The sequence below is a fragment of the Rhinopithecus roxellana genome, chromosome 13 (assembly GCF_007565055.1).
Source record: "Rhinopithecus roxellana isolate Shanxi Qingling chromosome 13, ASM756505v1, whole genome shotgun sequence".
NCBI classification, from domain to species: domain Eukaryota; kingdom Metazoa; phylum Chordata; class Mammalia; order Primates; family Cercopithecidae; genus Rhinopithecus; species Rhinopithecus roxellana.
The window spans coordinates 76,137,856-76,159,720 of NC_044561.1; the positions used below are offsets into that span (position 1 = coordinate 76,137,856).

Below are 21,865 nucleotides of genomic sequence, written 5' to 3' on the forward strand. Positions count from 1 at the left end.
ATGCCATCTGTGCACTAAGGCTGATTCACCAATGACTTCTAGGTGTTACAGATCAGGAAACACAATTGGGGAATGGACAGGACAAGCTCTGCCATGGACTCTGTGTGGACTTGGACAAGGGATCTTGCCTTTCTAGCCTCAGTTTCCCCCCTGAGAAGAAGTCAGAACTGGCCCCTACCCTGTAGGTGGGTTGGAGGAGCACTTGAGATTGGAAAGCACATAGTAGGTGTTCATTAAAGACACTCACATGGATACATACAAGAACAATCTCAGGGCACTCATCCACCTAAATGTTCTGCCCCTAGTGTGGGCAAGGGAAATAAACTGGATAGAAGACAAGAAAAGCCACTGAGAGCTGGGGATGGTGCCTCTGTAGCACCTGTGAGTCCCCGGGGAGGAAGCACCACAGAAACCAGGGGGGCCGGGTGTGGGGTCTCGTGCCTGGAATCCCAGCACTGTGGGAGGCCAAGACAGGCAGATCGCTTGAGCCCAGGAGTTTGAGACCAGCCTGGGCAACATGATGAAACCCCATCTCTACAGAAAATACAAAAATTTGCCGGGAAGGGTGGTTTAGGCCTGTGGTCCCAGCTACTAGGGAGGCTGAGAGGCGGGAGGATCGCTGGAGTCCGGGAGGTAGAGGCTGCCATGAGCCATGGTCACGCCACTGCACTCCAGCCTGGGTGACAGAAACCCTGCCTCAAAAACAAACAAAAACACAGAAACCGGGTAATCAGCCCCAGCTCCTGACATCATCAGAGTGATGCCACACCCCGCCATCCCCCCTCCAGATGGTGCATACTCTTTTTTTTTTTTTTTTCAATTATCTGATGCTGATTCAGAAAATAAAAATGTGGAGGTCCAGCCGGGCTGTGTCTGGAACTGGGAAGGTGAGGGAAGTCCTCTGTCTCAAAGGCCTCTTCAGAGGACGCTCTGGTCTTGCCAAGTTCATAGCTCCTCCCTGTCAACATCAAGTCAGGGCCCCAACTCTGTCTTGCTCATCCACCCAGCTTCCAATTATCTTTTCTTTCAAAAGACACACAGAGAAGTTTCATTTTCTTTTTCTCCTGAAACCTAATCTGGCCGGCCTGGCTAGGCGTCTATTTCCGGACTGTAAGCAGCTGACACTCGCTGGGTGGAAGTTGGCATCCCTTCCCTTGCGGGTTCAGAGCTGCAAGAAGCACCAGGCTTGGCCACTTAAGCCCCAGCCTCGATCTAGCCCACCCTCTCAAGGCCACAGTGCAGAAGGCTGCACCACCTGCCAAGTCTCTCCGGCTCCTTGCAGCTGCTGTCAGCATGGCCCAGGCCCCTGCTGACCCGGGCAGAGAAGGTACAGTACTCCTTCCTTCCAAGGACCAGCGGTAGCCCCCGGGGTGAGATCTCCACTTCTCTTTCTTCCTGTTTTGTTTGGCCCAGATCATGATGACAATACCAGTAACCTAAAGAATAGTAGACCAACTGGGCATGGTGGCTCACGCCAGTAATCCCAGCACTTTGAGAGGCAAGGTGGGTGGACTGGTTGAGCTCAGGAGTTTGAGACTAGCCTGGCCAACATGGTGAAACCCCGTCTCTACCAAAAATACAAAAATTAACCGGGCATGGTGGCACATGCCTGTGATCCCAGCTACTCAGGAGGCTGAGACTGGAGAATCGCTTGAACCCGGGAGGCGGAGGTTGTAGTGAGCTGAGATGGCGCCATTGCACTCCAGCCTGGGTGACAAGAGTAAGACTTCGTCTCAAAAAAAAAAAAAAAGTAGAAAGCTGTTCTTCGACAGCTGACTATGCCCCAGGCACCTCAAAACATGCTTTGCAAGCATTTCTCAATGGCCTGCAGGAACAAGTGCCACGTCATTCCCATTTTATAGATAACTGAGGCCCTGAGAGGTGAAATGACACTCTCGGGGTAGCACAGCTGGCGAGCACTGGTGCTAGCGTTTGAAGACCCATGTCACAGTCATATCGAGAACAAAGCCATTTGCTTTGATGAGGTACACGTATGCCTTTGTTCCTTCTTGTTGCATTCTTTCCTCAACTAACATTTCATTCATTTTATTCCTGGAAGAGTTGCGATGAAAGCCAATAGTGTATCGAGCAATTGCTGTTCTCTAGGGTCTCCACGAAGTGCTGTGGACTGTAGGTGAAGTGTGGTTTTGCAGTTTGGGGGATGGGTTTGTTTTGTTTTTAATCCTCACCGCAATCTCTGAAGTAGTTATTATTGTCTACATTTCACAGAAGGGGAACCTGAAGCCGGCGGAAGGTCACAGAGCTAGTAGTTGTCAGGGATAGGAGCTCAAACCCAGGAAATCAGCCATCAAAATTTTGAAAAACCAACCCAGACTGTGCCCCCGGAGGGCTAATGTCAGGGTGTGGCCAGGAGCCGCGCTGACCACCGAGTTCCTGCGGTGCTTCCTCTTCGGGGACTCACAGGTGCTGACAGAGGTTCCGGACTCAGCCCTCGCTGGCTTTCCTTGTCTTCCTCCCCAGTTGATTTTCCTTTTGTGACCAAATTGCTACCTACACCTGCTCCATTTTACGATTTCCCATTTTCAGACACAGGAGCCTGGGCCTCAGTGGTTGAGTCCAGCCCAGCGCCCGGGCTTGTCCTGCATCTACACCTCTGACCCCATCTCCTCTTGGGTCCGTGGAGCAGAGGCGGTGGCTCCCTAGGGTCAGCCTTCCAGAATCAAAACTCTGCGGCCGAGCGCAGTGGCTCACACCTGTAATCCCAGCACTTTGGGGGGCCAAGTTGGGGGGATCACCTAAGGTCAGGAGTTCGACACCAGCCTGGTCAACAAGGGGAAACCCTGTCTCTACTAAAAATACAAAAATTAGCCGGGTGTAGTGGTGCGTGCCTGTAATCCCAGCTACTTGAGAGGCTGAGGCAGGAGAATTGCTTGAACCCGGGAGGTGGAGGTTGCGGTGAGCCGAGATCACACCACTGCAGCTATAGACTGGGCAACAAGAATGAATCTCTGTCTCAAAAACAAAAAAACTCTGAGAGACAAGGCGAAGCCAGGTGTGAAGTCAGGTGCACGGGGATGCTGCTGGCTGCCGGTGGGGGAGTTTGGTAGGCGCAGGAGTGGGAATTCCCAGGTCTTCTAATTGCTCTTCACCTGCACATGGCAGCCTGTCAGCATTGTAGCCATCAGGGCCAGGCACAAACTGATTTTTCCCTCCCCTACAAGTGCTGCGACCGAAGATCCCTGGGCAAACCTAGGAAACCCTCTGAACAGGAAGAAAGCCCAGATGACAAAGGACTGAGTCACTGTCCTGGAAGGGGAACTCAGGTCTTTCCAAGAAGAGCTCTCCCGCGCACCGCCCTCGGGAGCTCTCCCACGCACCGCCCGCGGACTCTCCCACGCACTGCCCGCGGGCTCCTTGAAGCAGCAGCTTCCTGGTGACAGGTGGGGCCCCGCCCACCGTGGCTCTCCCAGGCTGCTGGCTGCAGGTGCTGCCGATACCCTGTGTCTGCCCCAGCCTCATCTCCGGGCAGAGCAGCTGGCTTTGATTTTTTAATCATTGTGTGAGCTAATGGTTTTGATTTTTAAGAGCTGCCTCAGGAGGAGCAGGGGCCATTTGGAGAATTCCTCCTTGAATATCTTGGGGTCCTGCTTAGGGCTTATTAAACTCAGGCCAGGAAACAGCAGCACCTGCCAGCTGGCCAAGGAGGAGCTGCCCAGGTCTTTTGAGTAAATGTCTGTCCCTAGAGACAGACACTCAGTTACTCAGTCCTTTTTTTTTTTTTTTTTTCCAGAGATGGGGTCTTGCTCTGTTGCCCAGGCTGGAGTGCAGTGGTGCATTCATAGCTCACTGCAGCTGCAACCTCCTAGACTCAAGCAATTCTCCCATTTCAGCCTCTCGAGCATCTGGGACTACAGGCACGTGCCATCATACCTACCTGATTTTTTTTCTTTTTATGTAGATATGGGGGGTCTCACTACATTGCCCAGGCTGGTCTAGGACTCTTGGCCTCTAGGGGTCCTCCCATCTCAGCCTCCTGACATGCTAGGATTACAAGTGTGAGCCACCACTCCTGGTCCCATTCATTCATTCATGCATTCACTCAGTCACTCATACATTCAACTGCCATTTCCTGAGCACCTTCTGTGTGCGCAGCACTATGCTAGATGCTGAAGGTACAAAAGTGAGCCATGCAAGTATAGCAGGGGACACTATGGGACCCACACACAAGCAACATCCCAGCCACTCTGGAACACAGGGACAGGCTTTCCCAAGGAAGTGGCATGTGAGGAGGCCTGGAGGTTGAGTAGACATCATACAGGTTGGGATGTGAGGGAAGGGTGTTCCTGGCAGCAGGAACAGTGTGTGCAAAGGGGCTGGGGTGAGTGGGGCTGAGGGGAGCACAAACAGGCCAGCACTTGGAGGGAAGTTGGGGGCAGGTGCAGGTCAGGCTGGGTGGTCGGCAGGTACCGACCTGGAGGGTACCCGACTGGAGCTGGCGGGCCAACCGGGAGCCTATTTCTGCACCCAGGAGATGGTGGCGAGGAAGGGGGTGGTGCCGGCAGAAGAGAGGAGTGGGGCAATTCCAGAAAATCCAAGAATGGCATTTCCAGGGCTCCACAACTGGGCATTGGGGGAAAGGTCTGTTTCTGATGTCTGGTCGGTTTCTGGCTTCGATGGATAGTGGCATCATGGAAGGATGGTGAGCTGAGAAGAGGCGATTCCCAGGAAGGATGGCAATGGGCATCAGGTACACCCAGGCAGGACTTGCCTTTGTGCTCCCAGGTCCCCCTGCCTCGCTCTGGCTCCGTCCTTCTGCCCTCTACTCCCCTCTGCCCTGAGGACACCTGAGAGCTGAGGAACCCCACTGCCCCCTGGCACCCACACCTGGGGAGGGCACAGGCGAGGCGGCACCTCTTCTGGCTGCCAGGCCATTTCTGATCAGCCTGCATGCCTCTCTCTGGGCAGAGGCAGCTGCTCTGCTGCTCTTAGGGGACATCTGCTGGGGTCTTTGTCCTCTCCTCTGCCCTGAACACCTCTCAAAAAGTGGCCTCACGTGCCTCCTGGAGCCTCAAGCCTGGGCTCATCTGTGGGGACCCGGGAGACTCAGTTCCTATCTCTGTCCCCCGCTCACTCCCCCAGGCCACCTTGAACAGAGGATCCTGCAGGTGCTGACAGAGGCTGGCTCCTCAGTGAAGCTTGCCCAGCTGGTGAAGGAATGCCAAGCGCCCAAGAGGGAGCTCAACCAAGTCCTCTACCGGATGCTAAAGGAGCTGAAAGTCTGCCTCACAGCCCCTGCCACCTGGTGCTTGGGCGAGACTGGTCCTGGAGGCGAGAGTCCTGCAGAGCTGGCCCTGTCCAGCCCTGGTAACTGCCACCCTGGGGAGGTGGGTCTGACCAGGCAGGGACCATCCTGGCAATGGACAAGCACAGATTTGAGCCTGGGTTCAAATCTGAGTTCTACCACGTGGGAGCTCATGGGTTTCATCTCTGTGCCTTGGTTTCTTTTTCGGTCGATGGAGCTGACAGCAGGGCTGCTTGGTAGGGGTTGCTGAGAGGAGGCCCTGCATCAGGCTCAGCCCAGCCCTGCACACAGGAAGTACTCAGCAGAACACTAACAATTATAATAGAAAATCGTCATGATGGAAACAGCAATGACACGATGGTCCAAATCACAGAACACACTCAGTCCCACCAGCCCCACTTTTCTAGCTTTACAGCCCACAGCCAGAAAGAGCTGCCATTTATCATGCACTTAAGATTAGCTGGGCACTGTTTCAGGGTTCACTCAGCCCTCACACAACCCCAGGAGGCAAAGGAGGTTGAGCCCCGGAGAAGTAAATCAGCAGGAAGCCACAGCTGCCAGGGCACAGGCAGGACTTGACGTCAAGTGTGTTTAACTCTGGAGTCTGAGTATGCAACTACCAGCATTGCAACTCAGCCCTAGGGTGCTGCCCACCTTTGTGGGGTGGAGGCCTGGTGCTGTCTTCTGTCCCCCAACCCTCTGACCCGTCTTTCTTTCTCCAGCCGAGAGGCCCCAGCAATATGCAGCTACAATTCCAGAGACCCCTAACCCTCAGTTCAGCCAACAACGGGGTAAGTCATTGCATGCCCCTTCAGCTCTTGGGACACAGGATCCCACTCCTCAGGAACCCCAGGCCCTCCTTGAGGGTACAAGATCTCACCAGTGTTCAGGGGCCCTGCCCCACCCACCAGGTGGCTCCCAGTGTTCAGAGCCAAGACCCAGCCCTCACAGCGGGAGAATCTGTGATTCTCCAGTCAGACAATAGCTGACCCTCACCATGCAGAGCACTGTGTGCACGTCTCCCACCCTCAGGGCACCTCTGCGGTGCGTCATCATGACCCCGTTATCGTGGTGCCCATTTTACAGATGAGGAAACCAGGCCTCGAGGGGCTGGGTCCAGGGCCACACAGCTAGGAAGCGGTGGGGCAGATGCAAATACTAGGACTCCTCCCTAACCACCTGGCCCTTCTGCCTCCCAGAGGAAGACATCTACAGGTTTCTCAAAGACAATGGTCCCCAGAGGGCCCTGGTCATCGCCCAGGCACTGGGAATGAGGACAGCAAAAGATGTGAACCGAGACTTGTACAGGATGAAGAGCAGGCACCTTCTGGACGTGGATGAGCAGTCCAAAGTGTGGACGATTTACCGCCCAGGTAGGCCCCCCGCTGCCTGCACCTGGGCTGCAGAGGGAAACCATGACACTAGCGCTTGGTCTTTGCTGGGTGCTCTGCTGAGCAGCTCACCAGAAACTGCCAGAAGCTTCTGGAGGTCCTACTGACAGTTCACTAAAAGGGCTTCCAGGAAGAAGGGGTGTGCTGGCAGGATTAACCAGGAACAGCTTCCTGGAGGCGTGGCCCAAGGGCTGCAGTTGCAGAAGGCCAGCGAATGGGATGGAGGTGGCCCATTCCGAATGTTCTCAGCTCTGGGGTGCAGGTATTAGTCTGAGTTTGGGAATAGCTTTCTTTGAGCACTTTGCCCAAGTTGGGGTTTTAAAGTTGGCAGAAGAGAAGGCAAGACTAAGCTCAGACCCCTACTGGGTGGAGCCCCAGGGTCGTCTTCCTTGTGAGATCTATTAGGCGCAGGGCCAAGATCCAATAGGCCCATGGCACTCTTAGGGGTCCTTGAAAATGTTTTAATTTTAATTTCATTTAAAATCAGAAGAAATGAATACTATAATAATAATGAATATCTAAAAATGGACCAGGCGCGGTCGCTCATGCCAGTAATCCTAGCACTTTGGGAGGCTGAGGCAGACGGATCACCTGAGGTCAGCCTGGCCAACATGGCAAAACCCTGTCTCTATCAAAAAAACAAAAATTAGCCAGGCGTGGTGGCGGGCGCCTGTAATCCCAGCTACTCAGGAGGCTGAGGTAGGAGAATAGCTGGAACCTGGGAGGCAGAGGTTGCAGTGAGCTGAGATCACACCACTGCACCCCAGCCTGGGCAACAAAAGTGAAACTCTATCTCAAAAAAAAAAAAAATTAAATTAAATTAAATTTAAAAATCCAGCCTGGGTTATCCTTGACATACAATGTAATTTAAATATTTGTGTATGGGGGAAGGGCCCACAAAGGCACAGGAGCCGAGACCCCAGAGGGTGGTGATGGGCCCTGCACAGTCTGGGCAGGTGCTTGCCTCGACCGCTATAGGGCTGACTCTGCTACTCACGATGGGTGTCCAAGGGGGTCTCAGCATGCTAGGGCTGCTGTGAGGAAGGAATAATGCGTGACAGCCGCCAGATTTTAAACACTAGTGACAAATTCAAATATTTAAAATATCATGGGCGTGAAGCACAACGGATCTGGCCAATGGGCTGCTGTCTCTCAGCCACTACTCAAGGGAGAAGGGCAATGGTGCAGGTGCTCGGGGGTCCGGGCTGTGGCTGCCCCCCAGGGAGAGCAGTGTGGGGCCCCTGCAGTCCTCCCAGTCAGCAATCACGGCAGCCCAGCCAGGGGGCAGCAAAGGACACAGGTAGAGTGACTCACAGGGCTATTTTCAAGCGAGGCTCCCTCTGAGGTACCTGTGGTGTCTGTTAAACACTCAGCTCTGGCCTCCCACTTGGCCCTACTGACTCGGAACACCCAGGGTATTTTAACAAGCTCCCCAGGAGAATTTGGTGCTGCTGACTGGTATTGGGAACCCCTGACCCACAGAGAGGGGCGAAGGGATCGAGTTGAATATTATTTTGCAGAAGATTCTGGAAGAAGAGCAGAGTCGGCCTCAATTATTTACCAGCACAATCCAATCAACATGATCTGCCAGAATGGACCGAACGGCCAGATTTCCATTGCAAACTCCGAAGCCATCCAGATTGGACACGGGAACATCATTACAAGACAGACAGCCTCCGGGGAGGATGGTGAGTCACCCGAGAGAGCCCGGGGAGGGGACCTCGGTGGGGGGCCACCTGATCCACTGGGTGGGGGCAAAGGGTAGGGATGGGGAGTGGGGGAATTCAGCCCTTCAAGGGGAAAGAGTTGCTTCCAGATCCCCACGGTCCACCTTTATGGCCATCCTGAGAATGAGGATGCCCGGATCAAAGCTCTCCTGATTTTCCTGTATTCTGATACCTTCTACGTCGTTTTACAATTTAATTTAATTTTTATTTTTTAATAAAATTTTAAAATTAAGATGGGGTATCTCTGTGTTGCACCTGACCTTGTGCCTCATTTTCAATGGGGTCTGGTGTTTTTCATGAGAAACAACTCAATTTCCTCTCCCTCCGCGGAATGCCACAGGGGAGGTGATCATAGTACAGTATTTGTTCTGAGACACGCAACTTTCCCCCACATTTTAACAGGCTGGAAACTGGGGTGCATCTCACCACCTGTGCCATCCTAGTTTGGATGAAATGCGGTGTTGCACTTTGAGCCCTTACCCTGTGCTGGGCACTGTGGCAAGAGGGAACAGAGCCACCTATCAGCCCAGCCTTGTCACCTGTGAGTGACAGCTTCAGGCCCAAAGTCGGGATACTCCCTGTAACCTTGGGAGAACCTTTCCCCACTGTCAGCCTCAGTTTCCCCAATTGTGAAATGAGGAACTTTGTTCTAGAATCTAGATCATAGTTTCCCCAGCTTTAATCCTCTGAGCCCCACCTTCCCAATTCTGGCCATACCCATGTCTGATTATTTAATTAATGTTGAGTAGTGCACATTTTTAAAATTTTATTTTAAAACAATTTTATAGTATTATTTTAAGTGAAAACCATTAAAATCACCATAAAAATAAATGTTGTCCCTGGCAGTTAAAACACTGCGGGAGGCTCTGAGCCTTTGGTGTTAGCACCAAAGGAGACTTTGTCCCTATGAGGTCAGAAGGCTCGGGAATGACTGGGAATCAGAAGGAGGAGCTCATTGTTTGGGTTTGTGAGTGTCCCTGCAACACCCAGGCACCAGCCCCGGTCCTGAGAACCCAGGGAGCCCCCAAATGAGCTATTCTGCCAGGTACTCTTGCTGTCTAAGCCAGAGCCTGAAGTCTTTGGCCCCCAGTTTGATGGTGTCTAGGAAGAATTCAGAGGACAGGACTGTGCGTGGTGGTGAGGGGAGGGAAGAAGGCTGCAGTAATCTCTGGTGAGGCTGTGCCACTGTCCCCTGCCAGGTTCTACTGGTCCCCGCCACCTCCCTTCAATGGCACCAGGTCATTCCTCAACTCAGGGGACTCTGAATGATCCCTGGGAGCCCCAGGACATCCACATGGAGCGGTCCATGCTCAGATGGGTGCAGCTGGGACACAGCAATGAGATGAGGCTTCACAGCGTCCCGTCCGAGGGCCCTGCCCACATCCCCCCTGGCAGCCCTCCAGGTAACTGGGGATCTAGAGGCCAGACCCACCCCTGTCACCCCGTGGGTCCTCACTGGAAGGAACTGGAGCCAGAATCTTTGTGGGGAGAGAAGCATGATGGGAAATTCCTTTCCTTCCACCAGGCAGCTGAACCACAGTAGAGCAGGTGGGGCTTTTAAAGCTAGCACTCTAGGCTGGGCACAGTGGCTCACACCTGTAATCTTAGCACTTTGGGAAGCCAAAGTGGGTGGATCACCTGAGGTGAGGAGTTCGAGACCAACCTGACCAATATGGTGAAACCACGTCTCGACCAAAAATACCAACAACAACAAAATAAATGAACCGGGCATGGCGGCATGTGCCTGTAATCCCAGCCACTCAGAAGGCTGAGGTAGGAGAATTGCTTTAACCCGGGAGGCGGAGGTTGCAGTGAATGGAGCTCGCACCACTGCACTCCAGTCTGAGTGACAGAGTGAGACTCCATCTCAATAAATAAATAAATAAAATAAAGCTAGCACTCTGGATCCCCATCCCCTACAACCCATGGCAGGAAACCTCAGTTCCTCATTTGTAAAATGGGCAGAGAAGCAGAGGCTGGGCCAGCTGGAGTAGGGTGATGTTTGGGAGGAACGGTGTTTAGGGAGGATGGAAGACAGGTGCCCTACTAGGTGCTGTGGCTGCAGTGACCAGAGGGCCCCGGGCAAAGGCCTCCCCCACAGTGGGAATGCAGAGATGGGCTGGGGGAGAAGAACCAGCAGGGAAGCCAGCGAGGGAGGAGGAAAGCAGAGGCCCCGGGAAAGGAGTCACCAGAGAGGGGCCAGGCTGGTGAGCCCAGGGAAGCATCTGTGGGGTTCAGCGAGAGGGGTCGTGGTCACCTTGCGGGGGTGGTTTCTGGGAGCCAGGGAGCAAAAGGGGTCTGGGGAGTGGAGGAGGTGAGACTCAGTGTGGATGGTTCTTCAGAAGTTTGGGTGGGAAAGGGCAGAGCCAGATGACAGGGGCTGGGGCCAGGCTGGGAGCCCCCATAAGATTTCAACCAAAAGTGGGGGCCAGTGTTCCAGTGCAGTGGGAAGCAGGCAGCAGAGGAGAGAGGAGCTGAATCCCAGAAGACACTGGCGTCCAGATCAGCTGGGCGGGATCAGTGGGGCAGACTCACCAGCTGGCGGAAAGACGCTTCCCAGGCAGCCCAACAGCACGTGTGGAGGTGTGGTGGGCAGGCACAGGCTGTGCGCCTGGGATGGTGTGGGCCGCTGGTGGGAGGTCTGGGGAGGAGGGTGAGCCAGTCTGGGGGTCAGGGCTCCGGGCCACTATCCAGCTGCTCCTGGCTCCAGGCCTCTCTCCCTTTGACCCACAGTCTCTGCCACTGCTGCCGGCCCAGAAGCGTTGTTTGAAGCAAGAATGCCCAGTCCAAGAACTCACCCCAAGGGGGATGCCGCCCAGAGAATCCACATGAAATCATGCTTTCTCGAGTATGCCACCATCGGCAACAGCAACAAAATGTCTATCAGCCCAGGGGTGGCTGGACCAGGAGGAGTCGCAGGGTCTGGAGATGGGAAGACAGGGGAGGACGCAGGTGAGCTGGGGGACAGAGTGGACCCCTGTGTGTTCTCTTTCTCTCGCCACCTTCCACTCATTCATTCATTCATTCTCATCGATCATTCACTAATCTCTGGTTTCCCAGAGTCTGGAGGCAATGCTCACCCACAGCAAGGAGCAGCAGCTCTACCGTCAGAGCTCGAGGCTCCGTCCCCCTAGTGGAGGGGCCCACCCAAGTCACCTCAATCGGGAGCCTCTGTCTCCTTAGCTGGAAAGTGGGATGGTAAGAATAGCCTGAAGCAACCCCTACAGTGGTTGCAAGGCTGAGATAAAATCTGAAGGCGGAGCTCAGCCCTGCACCAGCCCTGCCAGCATTCAGGAGATAGGAGTGTTATTGCTGTCATGATTGTTTTGGGCCCAGAAAGGTGCTGGGTTGCCATGCAAATAAGGTTCTGCGTCAGGGCACAGGCTGACCTGCCGCAGTGGAGATGCCACACATTGTGCCCCCCCCTGCCCAAAGCCCAGGTCTCATGTCTGGGTGAGGGTAGCAGACAAGGGATTCTTTTACCTCAGTGATGAGTTATCCCTGGGGCTCCATCCTCATCTGTGGGGTTGAACTTGGCACCAGCAAGCAGAGGGGCAAGACAGGGTACAGAGAGCCGCTGTTGTCTTTGACCAAGCCCACCCACCGCATCTGTGCTGTTCTGAGGGCCAGCACTTAGCCACGGGGGATCTGGGAGGTGCTGCCTGTGTCAAGGCAGCCTAAGCTCAGCAGAGACTCAGGGGAGGGGCTCCGCTGCCAACAGGAAGAGGGGAGAGGGGAAACCAGCGCGGTTCACCTTCCCAGCCACAGTTCTGTCCCTGGAAGCTGCACAGGCTGGTTGCAGAGCCTGAGGATCCCAACTCTGCAGAAGGGAGCTCGGGGCCTGGGGTAGGGGCAGCTGGAGAGTAGGGCAGGTCCATGCAAGGTGGATCCATACAAAGCAGGTGTACCTGGTGGGTGGAACAGGGTGGACAATGGCTGGAGGTGAGGACATGACAGTATGGGAGCCCACAGGGGTCTGAGGGTGACCTGAGTGTGGAGAGCAGAGCCAGGGTCTAGCTCCAGGCGGCAGTCGATGCTAAGGCAATTGGGAGCCACAGGGGCCTTGAGCAGGAGAGGGGCAGGATGAAATTCATGCCTCCCATATGAAGAAAGAATTAGAAGGAGGATTTCCACTCCTGCCCTTTTGGGATCTGGAATAAGGGGTCACACCCAATCCCACCAGTGGGTAGAAAACATGGATTCGCAGAATCTGGAGGATTGGCCAGCATCCACCCTCCAGTGCCTGAAGGCCCAGGGGATGCCTGTCCTGGAAGTGCAGAGGGTCTTCTCACCCCAAAGGCCATGTCCTTGCTGTCCCGGCACACTGAAGAGACTCTGGCCCCATGTGCCTTGCCTTCAAACTCTCCCTCCAGGACCCCTGGGTGCCCCATGTGACACCTGCAGAACGGGGGCCAGGAGCACAGGCCAGTAGTGCAGGCCATGAGCATCTGGGAACATGGACTCCCTTCTAGCAGCAAAGGGAGTCTCAGAAACCTCCAAGGCCACTGGGGACCCCCAGGAGAGCGTGTGCCACCAGCCCTCCATCCCCCATCAGGCTTAGGACCCCACAGCACAGGCCGTCTGCAGAGCCCTGTGGGTCTCAAGCCAGACGATTGAAGACTCCCTTTTCTGGAAAGAACACAGCTCTGTGTTGTTAAAGAAATGGCCACACGCCCAAATTTGTCCTGCAACATCCTGACATTCTTCCCTGAGGTTTCAGCAGAGGAGCTGATGACATCCTTACCCCTTGCCCTGACCCACCCACCTCTCTTTGTAGCCAAGAGACATCTATAGGCATAGCTCAGAGATACTATGGGTCAGCTCCAGACCACCCCAATAAAGCAAGTCATGCAAATTTTTGATTTCCCAGTGCACATACAAGTTATAGTCACACAAGGCTGTAGTCAATTAGGTGTGCACTCAATCACATTGTATCTAAACAACAATGTATATACCTTAATGTTAAAATACCTCATTGCTAAAAGTGCTAAACATCATCTGTCTTCTGCCAGTCATCTTCTCTATGCTGGTGGAGGTCTTGCCTCGATGTTGATGGCCGCTGACTGATCAGGGTGGCAGTTACTGAAGGTTGAGGCAGCTGTGGCAATTTCTTAAAATAAGGCAACAATGAAGTCCGCTGCAGCAATGGACTCTTCCTTTCACGAAAGCTTTCTCTGGAGCATGCAATGCTGTTTGATGGCATTTTACTCATACTAGAACTTCTTTCAAAATTGGAACCAAGCCTCCCCAGCCCTGCTACTGCTTTACCAACTAGGTTTATATAACAGTCTAAATCCTTTGTTGTCATTTCAACAATGTTCGCAGTATCTTCACCAGTAATAGATTCCATCTCAAGTAACCACTTTCGGCCGGGCGCGGTGGCTCAAGCCTGTAATCCCAGCACTTTGGGAGGCCGAGACGGGCGGATCACGAGGTCAGGAGATCGAGACCATCCTGGCGAACACAGTGAAACCCCGTCTCTACTAAAAAAATACAAAAAAACTAGCCGGGCGAGGTGGTGGGCGCCTGTAATCCCAGCTACTCGGGAGGCTGAGGCAGGAGAATGGCGTAAACCCGGGAGGCGGAGCTGGCAGTGAGCTGAGATCCGGCCACTGCACTCCAGCCTGGGCGACAGAGCGAGACTCCGTCTCAAAAAAAAAAAGAAAAAAAGAAACCACTTTCTTTGCTCATCCATAAGAAGCAACTCATCTGTTCAAGCTTTCTCATGAGATTGCGGCAATTCAGTCCCATCTCCATATTCCATTTCTAATTCGAGTTTTCCTCCTATTTCCACCACATCTGCAGTTGCTGTCTTCACTGAAGTCTTGAACCCCTCAAAGTCATTCACGAAAGCTGGAATCAACTTCTTCCAGACTCCTGTGAATGTTGTTATTTTGACCTTCTCCCGTGAATCACAAGTGTTCTTAATGGCATTTAGAGTGATGATTTTTTTCCAGACAATTTTCAACTTACTTTGCCCAGATCCATCTGAGGAATCACTCTATATTGCACTTACGCCTTTATAAAATGTATTTATTGAAGAATAAGAAATGAATGTTGAAGTTATTCCTTAATCCGTGGGCTGCAGAATGGATGCTGTGCTAGCAGGCATGAAAACAACATTAACTCTTTTTTACATCTCCATCAGAGCCCTTGGATGAACAGGTGCATTGTCAACGAGCAGAAAAAAAAAAAAAAACTTTTTTTTTTTTTTGGCCCTCAGCCCAGGATCCTGAACACCCAGCTCCTGTGGTATGGACAATGAGCAGTAAAATGTTCAAAGGAACATTTTTTTCTGAGCAGTAAGTCTCAATGCTAGGCTTAAAATATTCAGTAACCCATGCTATAAACAGAGGTGCTGTCATCTACCTTTGTTGCTTCATTCATAGAACACAGGCAGAGTTGATTGAGCGTCGTTCTTAAGGGCCCTAGAATTTCCAAAATGGTCATTGAGGAGAGGCTTGAGCTGAAAGTCACCAGCCACATTAGTCCCCAACAAGAAAGCCTGCCCCCTTTGAAGCTTTGAAGCCAGGCATTGACATCTCCTCTCGAGCTATGAAAGTTCTAGATGACATCTTTTCTCAACAGAAGGCTGTTTCGTCTACATTGAGAACCTGCTGTGTCGTGTAGTCGTGCTCATCGATGATCTTAGCTACAGCTTCCGGGTAACCTGCTGCAGCTTCTCCATTAGCACTTGCTGCTTCACCTTGTCCTTTCACATTATGGGGATGGCTTCTTTCCTTAAACCTCACGAACCCACCTCTGCTTACTTCCAACTTTTCTTCTGCAGCTTCCTCACTTCTCTCAGCCTTTAGAATTGAATAGAGCAAGGGCCTTGCCTCGGATGAGGTTTAGGCTTAAGAGACTATTGTGGCTGGTCAATCCTCTATCCAGACCAATAAAACTTTCTCCACACCAGCTGCAAGGCTGGTTCACTTTCTCATCACTCATGTGTTTGCTGAAGTAGCACTTTTAATGTCCTTCAAGAACTTTTCCTCTGCCTTCACAATTTGATTAACTTTTGACCTAGCTTTCAACTTGTCTTAGCTTTGGACCTGCCTCCCTCACCAAGCTTAATCTTTTCTAGCTTTTGATTTAAAGTGAGAGACATGCAACTCTTCCTTTCACTTTAGCACATAGAGGTCATTTGGGGTTCTTTTTTTATTTTTATTTAATTGAGATGGAGTTTCGCTCTTGTTGTCTAGGCTGGAGTGCAATGGCGCAATCTTGGCTTACTGCAACCTCCACCTCCCAGGTTCAAGCGATTCTTTTGCCTCAGCCTCCTGGGTAGCTGAGATTACAGGCCTGCACCACCACACCTGGCTAATTTTGTATTTTTAGTAGAGACGAGTTTCTCCATGTTGGTCAGGCTGGTCTCGAACTCCCAACCTCAGGTGATTCGCCCGCCTCGGCCTCCCAAAGTGTTGAGATTCCAGGCCTGAGCCATGGCGACTGGCCCATTGTAGGGTTATGAATTTTCCTAATTTCAATATTGTTGCGTCTCACTGAATAGGGAGGCCTGCGGAGAGGGAGAGAGAGGAGGAGACGGCTGAGCAGTGACAGGTCAGAACACATAGATTTATTAATTAACTTCATCATCTTATACAGGTGATATTTGTGGCAACCCAAAGCAAAGCAATTATAATAATAACATCAAAGACCACTGATCACAGACCACCATAACACATATAATCAAAATGAAAAAGTGTGAAATATTGTGAGGATTACCAAAATATGACACAGAGACAGGAAGTGAGCATATGCTGCTGGAAAAATTGGCACTGATAGACTTGCTTCATGCAGGGTGCCACAAACCTTCAACTTGTGAAAAACAAATGCATTATCTATGAAGTGTAATAAACCAAAGTACAATAAGGTAAAGTGCGATAAAATGAGGTCTGCCTGTCACTTCCTCCTCGAGTGGCAGGCAGGACCTTATCCTGAGAGGTGTAAGGCCTGGAATGTTTTTGTTTTGTTTTGTTTTGTTTTGTTTTGTTCGAGGAAATTGCTGATCAGAGACTGTCAGTGCCAGGGCATGGAGAGTCGTCCTTTGGGGCCCCTGGGAGGACTGGGAGAGCCCTGGGATGGGGGCTTTCTAGTATCATTTCTGCTCCTCCATTTCACTGCTGTGAAACTAGGACAGGACTGGCTACATGATCTGGGGGCCCAATGCACAGTGAAAAGGTGGGGCTCCCTGTTCGAGACTTAGTACAAATCTAGAAAGTAACAACAAAGGCTCAAGCTGAGCTTGAAATCCTTCCAAGAGCGGGTCCCTGTGGAAACGCCCAGGCCACATGCCCATTAAGCTGACACCCCATCTTCTCTTCCCCAGGTCCTCGTCCCACAGACACACAATCCAGAAGTCACTTTCCTCAAGACATTGGTCAGCCCATCACTCGCAACTCCTCGAAGCTCACCCCCAAGTTGGAAGCTATGACTCTTGGAAACAGGAGTCACAAAGCTGCAGAAGGCAGCGACTATGTGGATGAAACCTCACACTATGGGAGCTGGTGGGGAGGTGGGATTTAGTGCACAGCCTCACGTGGGGCTTGGACACGTGGGGGTGGGTGCATGCTAGGGACACTAGCCTGCTGCTCTCTGTATTCCTTAAGTGTCTTGTTTGACCTGCTTGCTTCCAGACGTCACCTGCATGAGTCAGTTTTGGGGGATGGACCTGGCGTGGGGATGAGTTCAGGCCAGGTCTTTTGATGGCCAGGAGTAGATGACAAGGAGTTGCTTTGGGGAACCCTTGGTGTGCCAAGAAGAGGTAGGTAGATGGGAGTGGGGCTCGGTAGCCTAGCCTGGCCCAGGCCACTCTCTCCACTCTTTCCTGGGCTCGGGGCATCTGCCTTGAGTTACCTTCCATCATGGCTACTTGCCGTGGTTTGAATGTTTGAGTCCCAACAAAATTCATATCAACACATAATCCCAACTGGGCGCAGTGGCTCACGACTGTAATCCCAGCACTTTGGGAGGCTGAGGTGGGCGGATCACTTGAGTTCAGGAGTTCAAGACCAGCCTGGGTAACATGGTGAAACCCTGTCTCTACCAAAAATACAAAAACATAGCCAGGCATGGTGGTGCGTTTCTGTGGTCCCAGCTGCTCCAGAGGCCGGGGAGGGAGGATCATTTGAGCTCAGGAGACAGAGGTTGCAGTGTGCTGAGACAGCGCCACTGCACTCACTCCAGCCTTGGTGACACAGTGAGACTCCATCTCAAAACAAAAACCAAGAAAAAACCGTAATCCCCAGTGCAGTGGTATGAAGAGGTGTGGCCTTTTGGAGGGGATGGAGTCAAGAGGGCCAGTGGGATTAGTGCTCTCATGAAAGGATTTGAGGGGTTCTGTTAGTCCCACTTGCCTGTCCGCCATGTGAGGATGCAGTAACAAAGTGCCATCGTTAAAGCCGAGACCAACCCCTCATCAGACACTGACTCTGCTGGCACCTTGATCTTGGCCTTCCCAGACCCTGAAACTGTAAGCAATAAATTCCTGTTGTTTATAAATTGCCCGGGGTGAGGCATTTTATTATAGCAGCCTGAGCCAACTGAAACACTGCCCCACTCTCTTCTCACTTGAGGTCTGACTTCCTCAACGCCCGTCGTGGCCACCTGACCTCCTTATCACCCGACCTGTCTAGAATCTTCTCTCCTCAGCCTTGATCTCTCAGGATTTTTCAGCTGAACTCCCAAACTGAAAATTCTTTCCCACCCCCACCCCTGGTCCCCAGGCACTGCTGGAAGTCATTGGCTGACCCATGGGTCAGGTGACCTCTTCTGGCCAATCAGCAGAGAGTGCTTGTGGATTAGCCCACTTTGACGCTGCTGATAAAGATATACCCAAGACAGGGTAATTTAGAAGGAAAAAGAAGTTTAATGGACTCACAGTTCCACATGACTGGGGAGGCCTCACAATCAGGATGGAAGGCAAAAGGCACATCTTACATGGCAGCAGACAAGAGAGAGAATGAGAACCAAGTGAAAAGCGTTTCCCTTATCAAACCGTCAGATCTCATGAGACTTATTTCACTACCACCAGAACAGTATGATGGAAACCATCCCCGTGATTCAATTACCTCCTGTTGGGTCCCTCCCACAACACACGGGAATTATGGGAGCTACAATTCAAGATGAGATTTGGGTGGGGACACAGCCAAACCATGTCAACTTGTTATTTACCAGACCTGACCACCCCGCTAGGAGCTAAGTTCCCCTAGAAGGGCTATGGGCTCTGCAACATTTCCCGAACCACGGGGTGGGGTGGGTAGTGGAGGGATTTGGTGGGGCATGGTGGGAGGAAGATAGAGAGGGATAGAGGGAGGTGGTGATCAGCCGGGCAGGGTGATTGTGGAACAAGGGCTGTGTCCTTCCTTCAATGTGCACATAGGCACACACGTGCACACACACGTGTACACACATGCACACACAGAGGCATTCTGCTGCCCGCAACTCCAATGCCACACCCAGCCCTCAGGTGGGCGTTTGTCACACTCTGCTGTGTCTCCTTCACTGGCCTTGGCATCTGACACCCAAAAGCTGATGCCCCCTGGGGCTAATGTCTACCTTGGCAGGGAGGGGATGGCTCATCACAGGGCCTCAGTAAAAACACTTATTGAACAAATTCATGTCTCCTTGCCCAACTTGACTGGGAGGATCTTTAAGGTGGATGCCTTGACATATTGGTCAGAACCTAGACTGACAGGTAGAACTTATAGTTTATCCATTAAAGGGGATTCGTAAGACATTGTTTGAGCCCCTAGATCCAGTCATTCCTGAAGCAGAACCTATCCTAGCACTTACCCATTAGAAGAACTGAAAGGTCCCCTTTGTGCTGAAGCCGGTTCCACTGGGATTTCCATTTCTGAAGGGCAGCTGCTCCCTCACCTCCCCTACACACTCCCCTTAGCTCACTGCTACTCAACCTGAGGCATGACCTTATCGGGAGATTTCAGAGCTCCCAGCCTAGCTGGATGCCTCCTGTCTGCTCCTGAAGCCTCCTCTGCTCCCTACATCAAACCCACACTTCACTGTCCCAACATTTCCTTGTCATTAGTCTAGCTCTGTGTCCATCAAGACTCATTTGGTTGTAGATGACAGAACGCTGAGGCCTGCTTCAGCACAAAAGGGGATACACTGACTCTTCTAACGGACAAGTCCAGGCATAGAGCCTGCTTCAGGAATGTCTAGATCCAGGAGCTCAGGTGATGTCTTAGAACTCAGCCTCGCTCCACCTCCCTGCTGCTTTCCTCTGTTTTCAAAGACAGCCCTTGGCAGCTCCAGGCCCCCACACCACTAGCTTAGCTACCCAGTGGAGAGGGATGACTCTCCTGACAGCAAAAGCCACAACAGATGGCTTTAATTGTATGCCCATTCCCCACCACTCATTGGCCAGAGGTATGGAAGGCAGTGATTGGCCAACTGGTATCACATAGCTTATCTCTGGAACCACCCCCAGTCACATGGCCTAAGGGTGACGGATCAGCTGTTTTCTAAAGTTACCAGGAAAAGGATGCTGGACAGGCTAGAACCTCAGAAGTCCACTGCATTCCTCACCTTCGAATGAGGAATTTACTGGGCTCAGGGGCCCTGGCTTTTGACTCTTATATCTCCAGGGTCCAGTGTGTGCTGGACAAGGCCCTTCACTGACCACATCCTGCAGGCTAACCCCTGTGCTGGGCCCTTGGGCTACTGAGAGTGGGAGATAAAGCCCTGTCATTGATATTGGCTCACAGTGAGCCAGGAGGGGGGACACACACAGGCAGGGAGTTCAGAGCAGGAACAATCACAGGGAATCATGGGAGTGTGGGACAGGGGCCCAGACACAGCCTAGAGGGGTTCAGGAGGCTTCCTGGAGGAGGAATAAACTCTCGAGAGCCCATTTTTCAAGACCAGGCAGCGGGAGGAGGCTGTGTAGGGTGGAAATGGTGCTCTAGACAGGGGCACAGCTGGGGTAAAGTCATGCAGATCAGAACCAGCTGAGTTATTCAGAGAACCACCGTGGTTTGGGTATTGCCGGAGAGCCCAGCACAAAGAAGAGTGGAGGGAGGCTGGCTGGGGAGGCAGGTAGGGACCAGACCATGGCTGCTTGGGAGTTTGGACCAGACACTGCTGCACAAGTCAGCCCACAGGGAGGACTGGGTCGGTACAGCCATTGGATTGACTATGGGGGATAGCGGCTCTTGTGCCATGGACTGGAGCTGCTCAGCCATACTGTAGGCAAAGTTATCTCAACCACCATGCTGATCTGGGATCCTCAAAGTATTTTCTCATGGAGTATCCAGTTTGCAAACATGAGTCACTAGGCAGGAGGGGATGAGAATGACGTTTGGCTCTCTCTCTGGGCGTGTCTTCCTTCTGCATGGAGCTGCAAATCAGTTGCTTGCCTCAAAGTTTGGCCAAACTCTGTGGATAACCAGGCCCCCTGTCAATGAGGAATCAAAATGCAGCTTCTACCCCCAGTCTAAACCAGAATACTCATTTTCCCAGCAAGATTTTCCCTGTGTAATTAATTTGTCATAAATACGCTGACAAAGCATTGCTAGCAGTTAATGGGGGCCGAAGGTGAAGGTCAGTGTTGGTCTCCTTGGGAAGGAAATTAACTAGATACCGTTAAAAGCAGAGAATGATTAAGTCCATCCGCCTCTCAGCCCGTGCTTTGGCTAGCCCGCCCATCTGCCCCTCCCTTCTGCGATGGTGTGTGCAAATGGAGCTTGCAGCCCCAAGAGCTCGATGCGGGGAGGAGGAATTTGCTCCAGGAGTTAGAAATGATTTTCTGAAACCACCAACCTGCTCACAGATGCAATTCTATGTCCTCATTCCAGCTGCTCTCCTCCTCTCTGGGTGACCTCAGACAGGACTCCTCACTTGTGGGATTTTACCAGGCAACCAAAAGCGGATGCTTAGAGCAAGAAGAAGAGTCTACAGAGGGACTCAAGGGCATTTTGGCTTTGAATGGCAGAAGCCTAGCTCCCCAGGCTCAGACACAATGGTGAATATATTTGCTCATGCAACTGGGGAATCAAGGGACACTCATGTTCAGGAATGCTTGGATCCAGAGGCTTAAGCCTTCCTTTCAGGCTTCTTTCTCTCCATCCCTCTGATGAGGCCCTCTCCACAGGGCCCCAGCCACCGAAGGCTCACGGTCTGCCAATGTGGAAACCCTGGGAGAAAAAGCTGTCCTCAAACCAAATGCTGCTGGGAGTATGTTGCAGGGAGGATTCAGATTGGCTGTGCATGGGTCATATGCTGATCCTTGAACCAATCAGGGAGAATGCAGTTCCCTGATTGACCACTGTGGGGTCCAATGTGCTCTCTCATGGTAGGGGAGGGTGAGGTCCTCCATGTGGGATGTGTTCCCCAAGAAAGAGTGGTTCTGGGGTCAGAAAAGGGAAGCAGTGCTGCACCCACAAAAACCAAGTGTCTACTTCAGGGAATGGGGTATATATGGGTGTTACTTTTCAGAATTCTTCAAACACAGAAAGTCTTTC

The 21,865-nt window shown here is 52.2% G+C and overlaps 1 protein-coding gene across 12 annotated transcripts; it reads left to right on the forward strand.

Moving 5' to 3' along the window:
• Nucleotides 1-1,038: 1,038 nt before the first annotated feature.
• ZBP1 (Z-DNA binding protein 1) lies at nucleotides 1,039-17,870 on the forward strand. Of its 12 annotated transcripts, XM_030915283.1 has the most exons (10): nucleotides 1,048-1,327; nucleotides 4,643-4,708; nucleotides 5,101-5,325; nucleotides 5,986-6,054; nucleotides 6,463-6,636; nucleotides 8,175-8,342; nucleotides 9,581-9,784; nucleotides 11,115-11,333; nucleotides 14,970-15,046; nucleotides 16,714-16,955. In XM_030915283.1, exons 1-10 carry the CDS (start codon nucleotides 1,294-1,296, stop codon nucleotides 16,816-16,818), a joined length of 1,341 nt encoding a protein of 446 aa, XP_030771143.1. In that variant the 5' UTR covers nucleotides 1,048-1,293; the 3' UTR covers nucleotides 16,819-16,955. The 12 variants fall into 12 exon arrangements, with proteins under 12 accessions (XP_030771141.1, XP_030771140.1, XP_030771144.1 ...); XM_030915281.1 differs by lacking the exons at nucleotides 14,970-15,046; nucleotides 16,714-16,955 and adding an exon at nucleotides 14,187-14,575 and having other exon boundaries at nucleotides 1,039-1,327; nucleotides 8,178-8,342; XM_030915280.1 differs by lacking the exons at nucleotides 14,970-15,046; nucleotides 16,714-16,955 and adding an exon at nucleotides 14,187-14,952 and having other exon boundaries at nucleotides 1,045-1,327.
• Nucleotides 17,871-21,865: the final 3,995 nt, after the last annotated feature.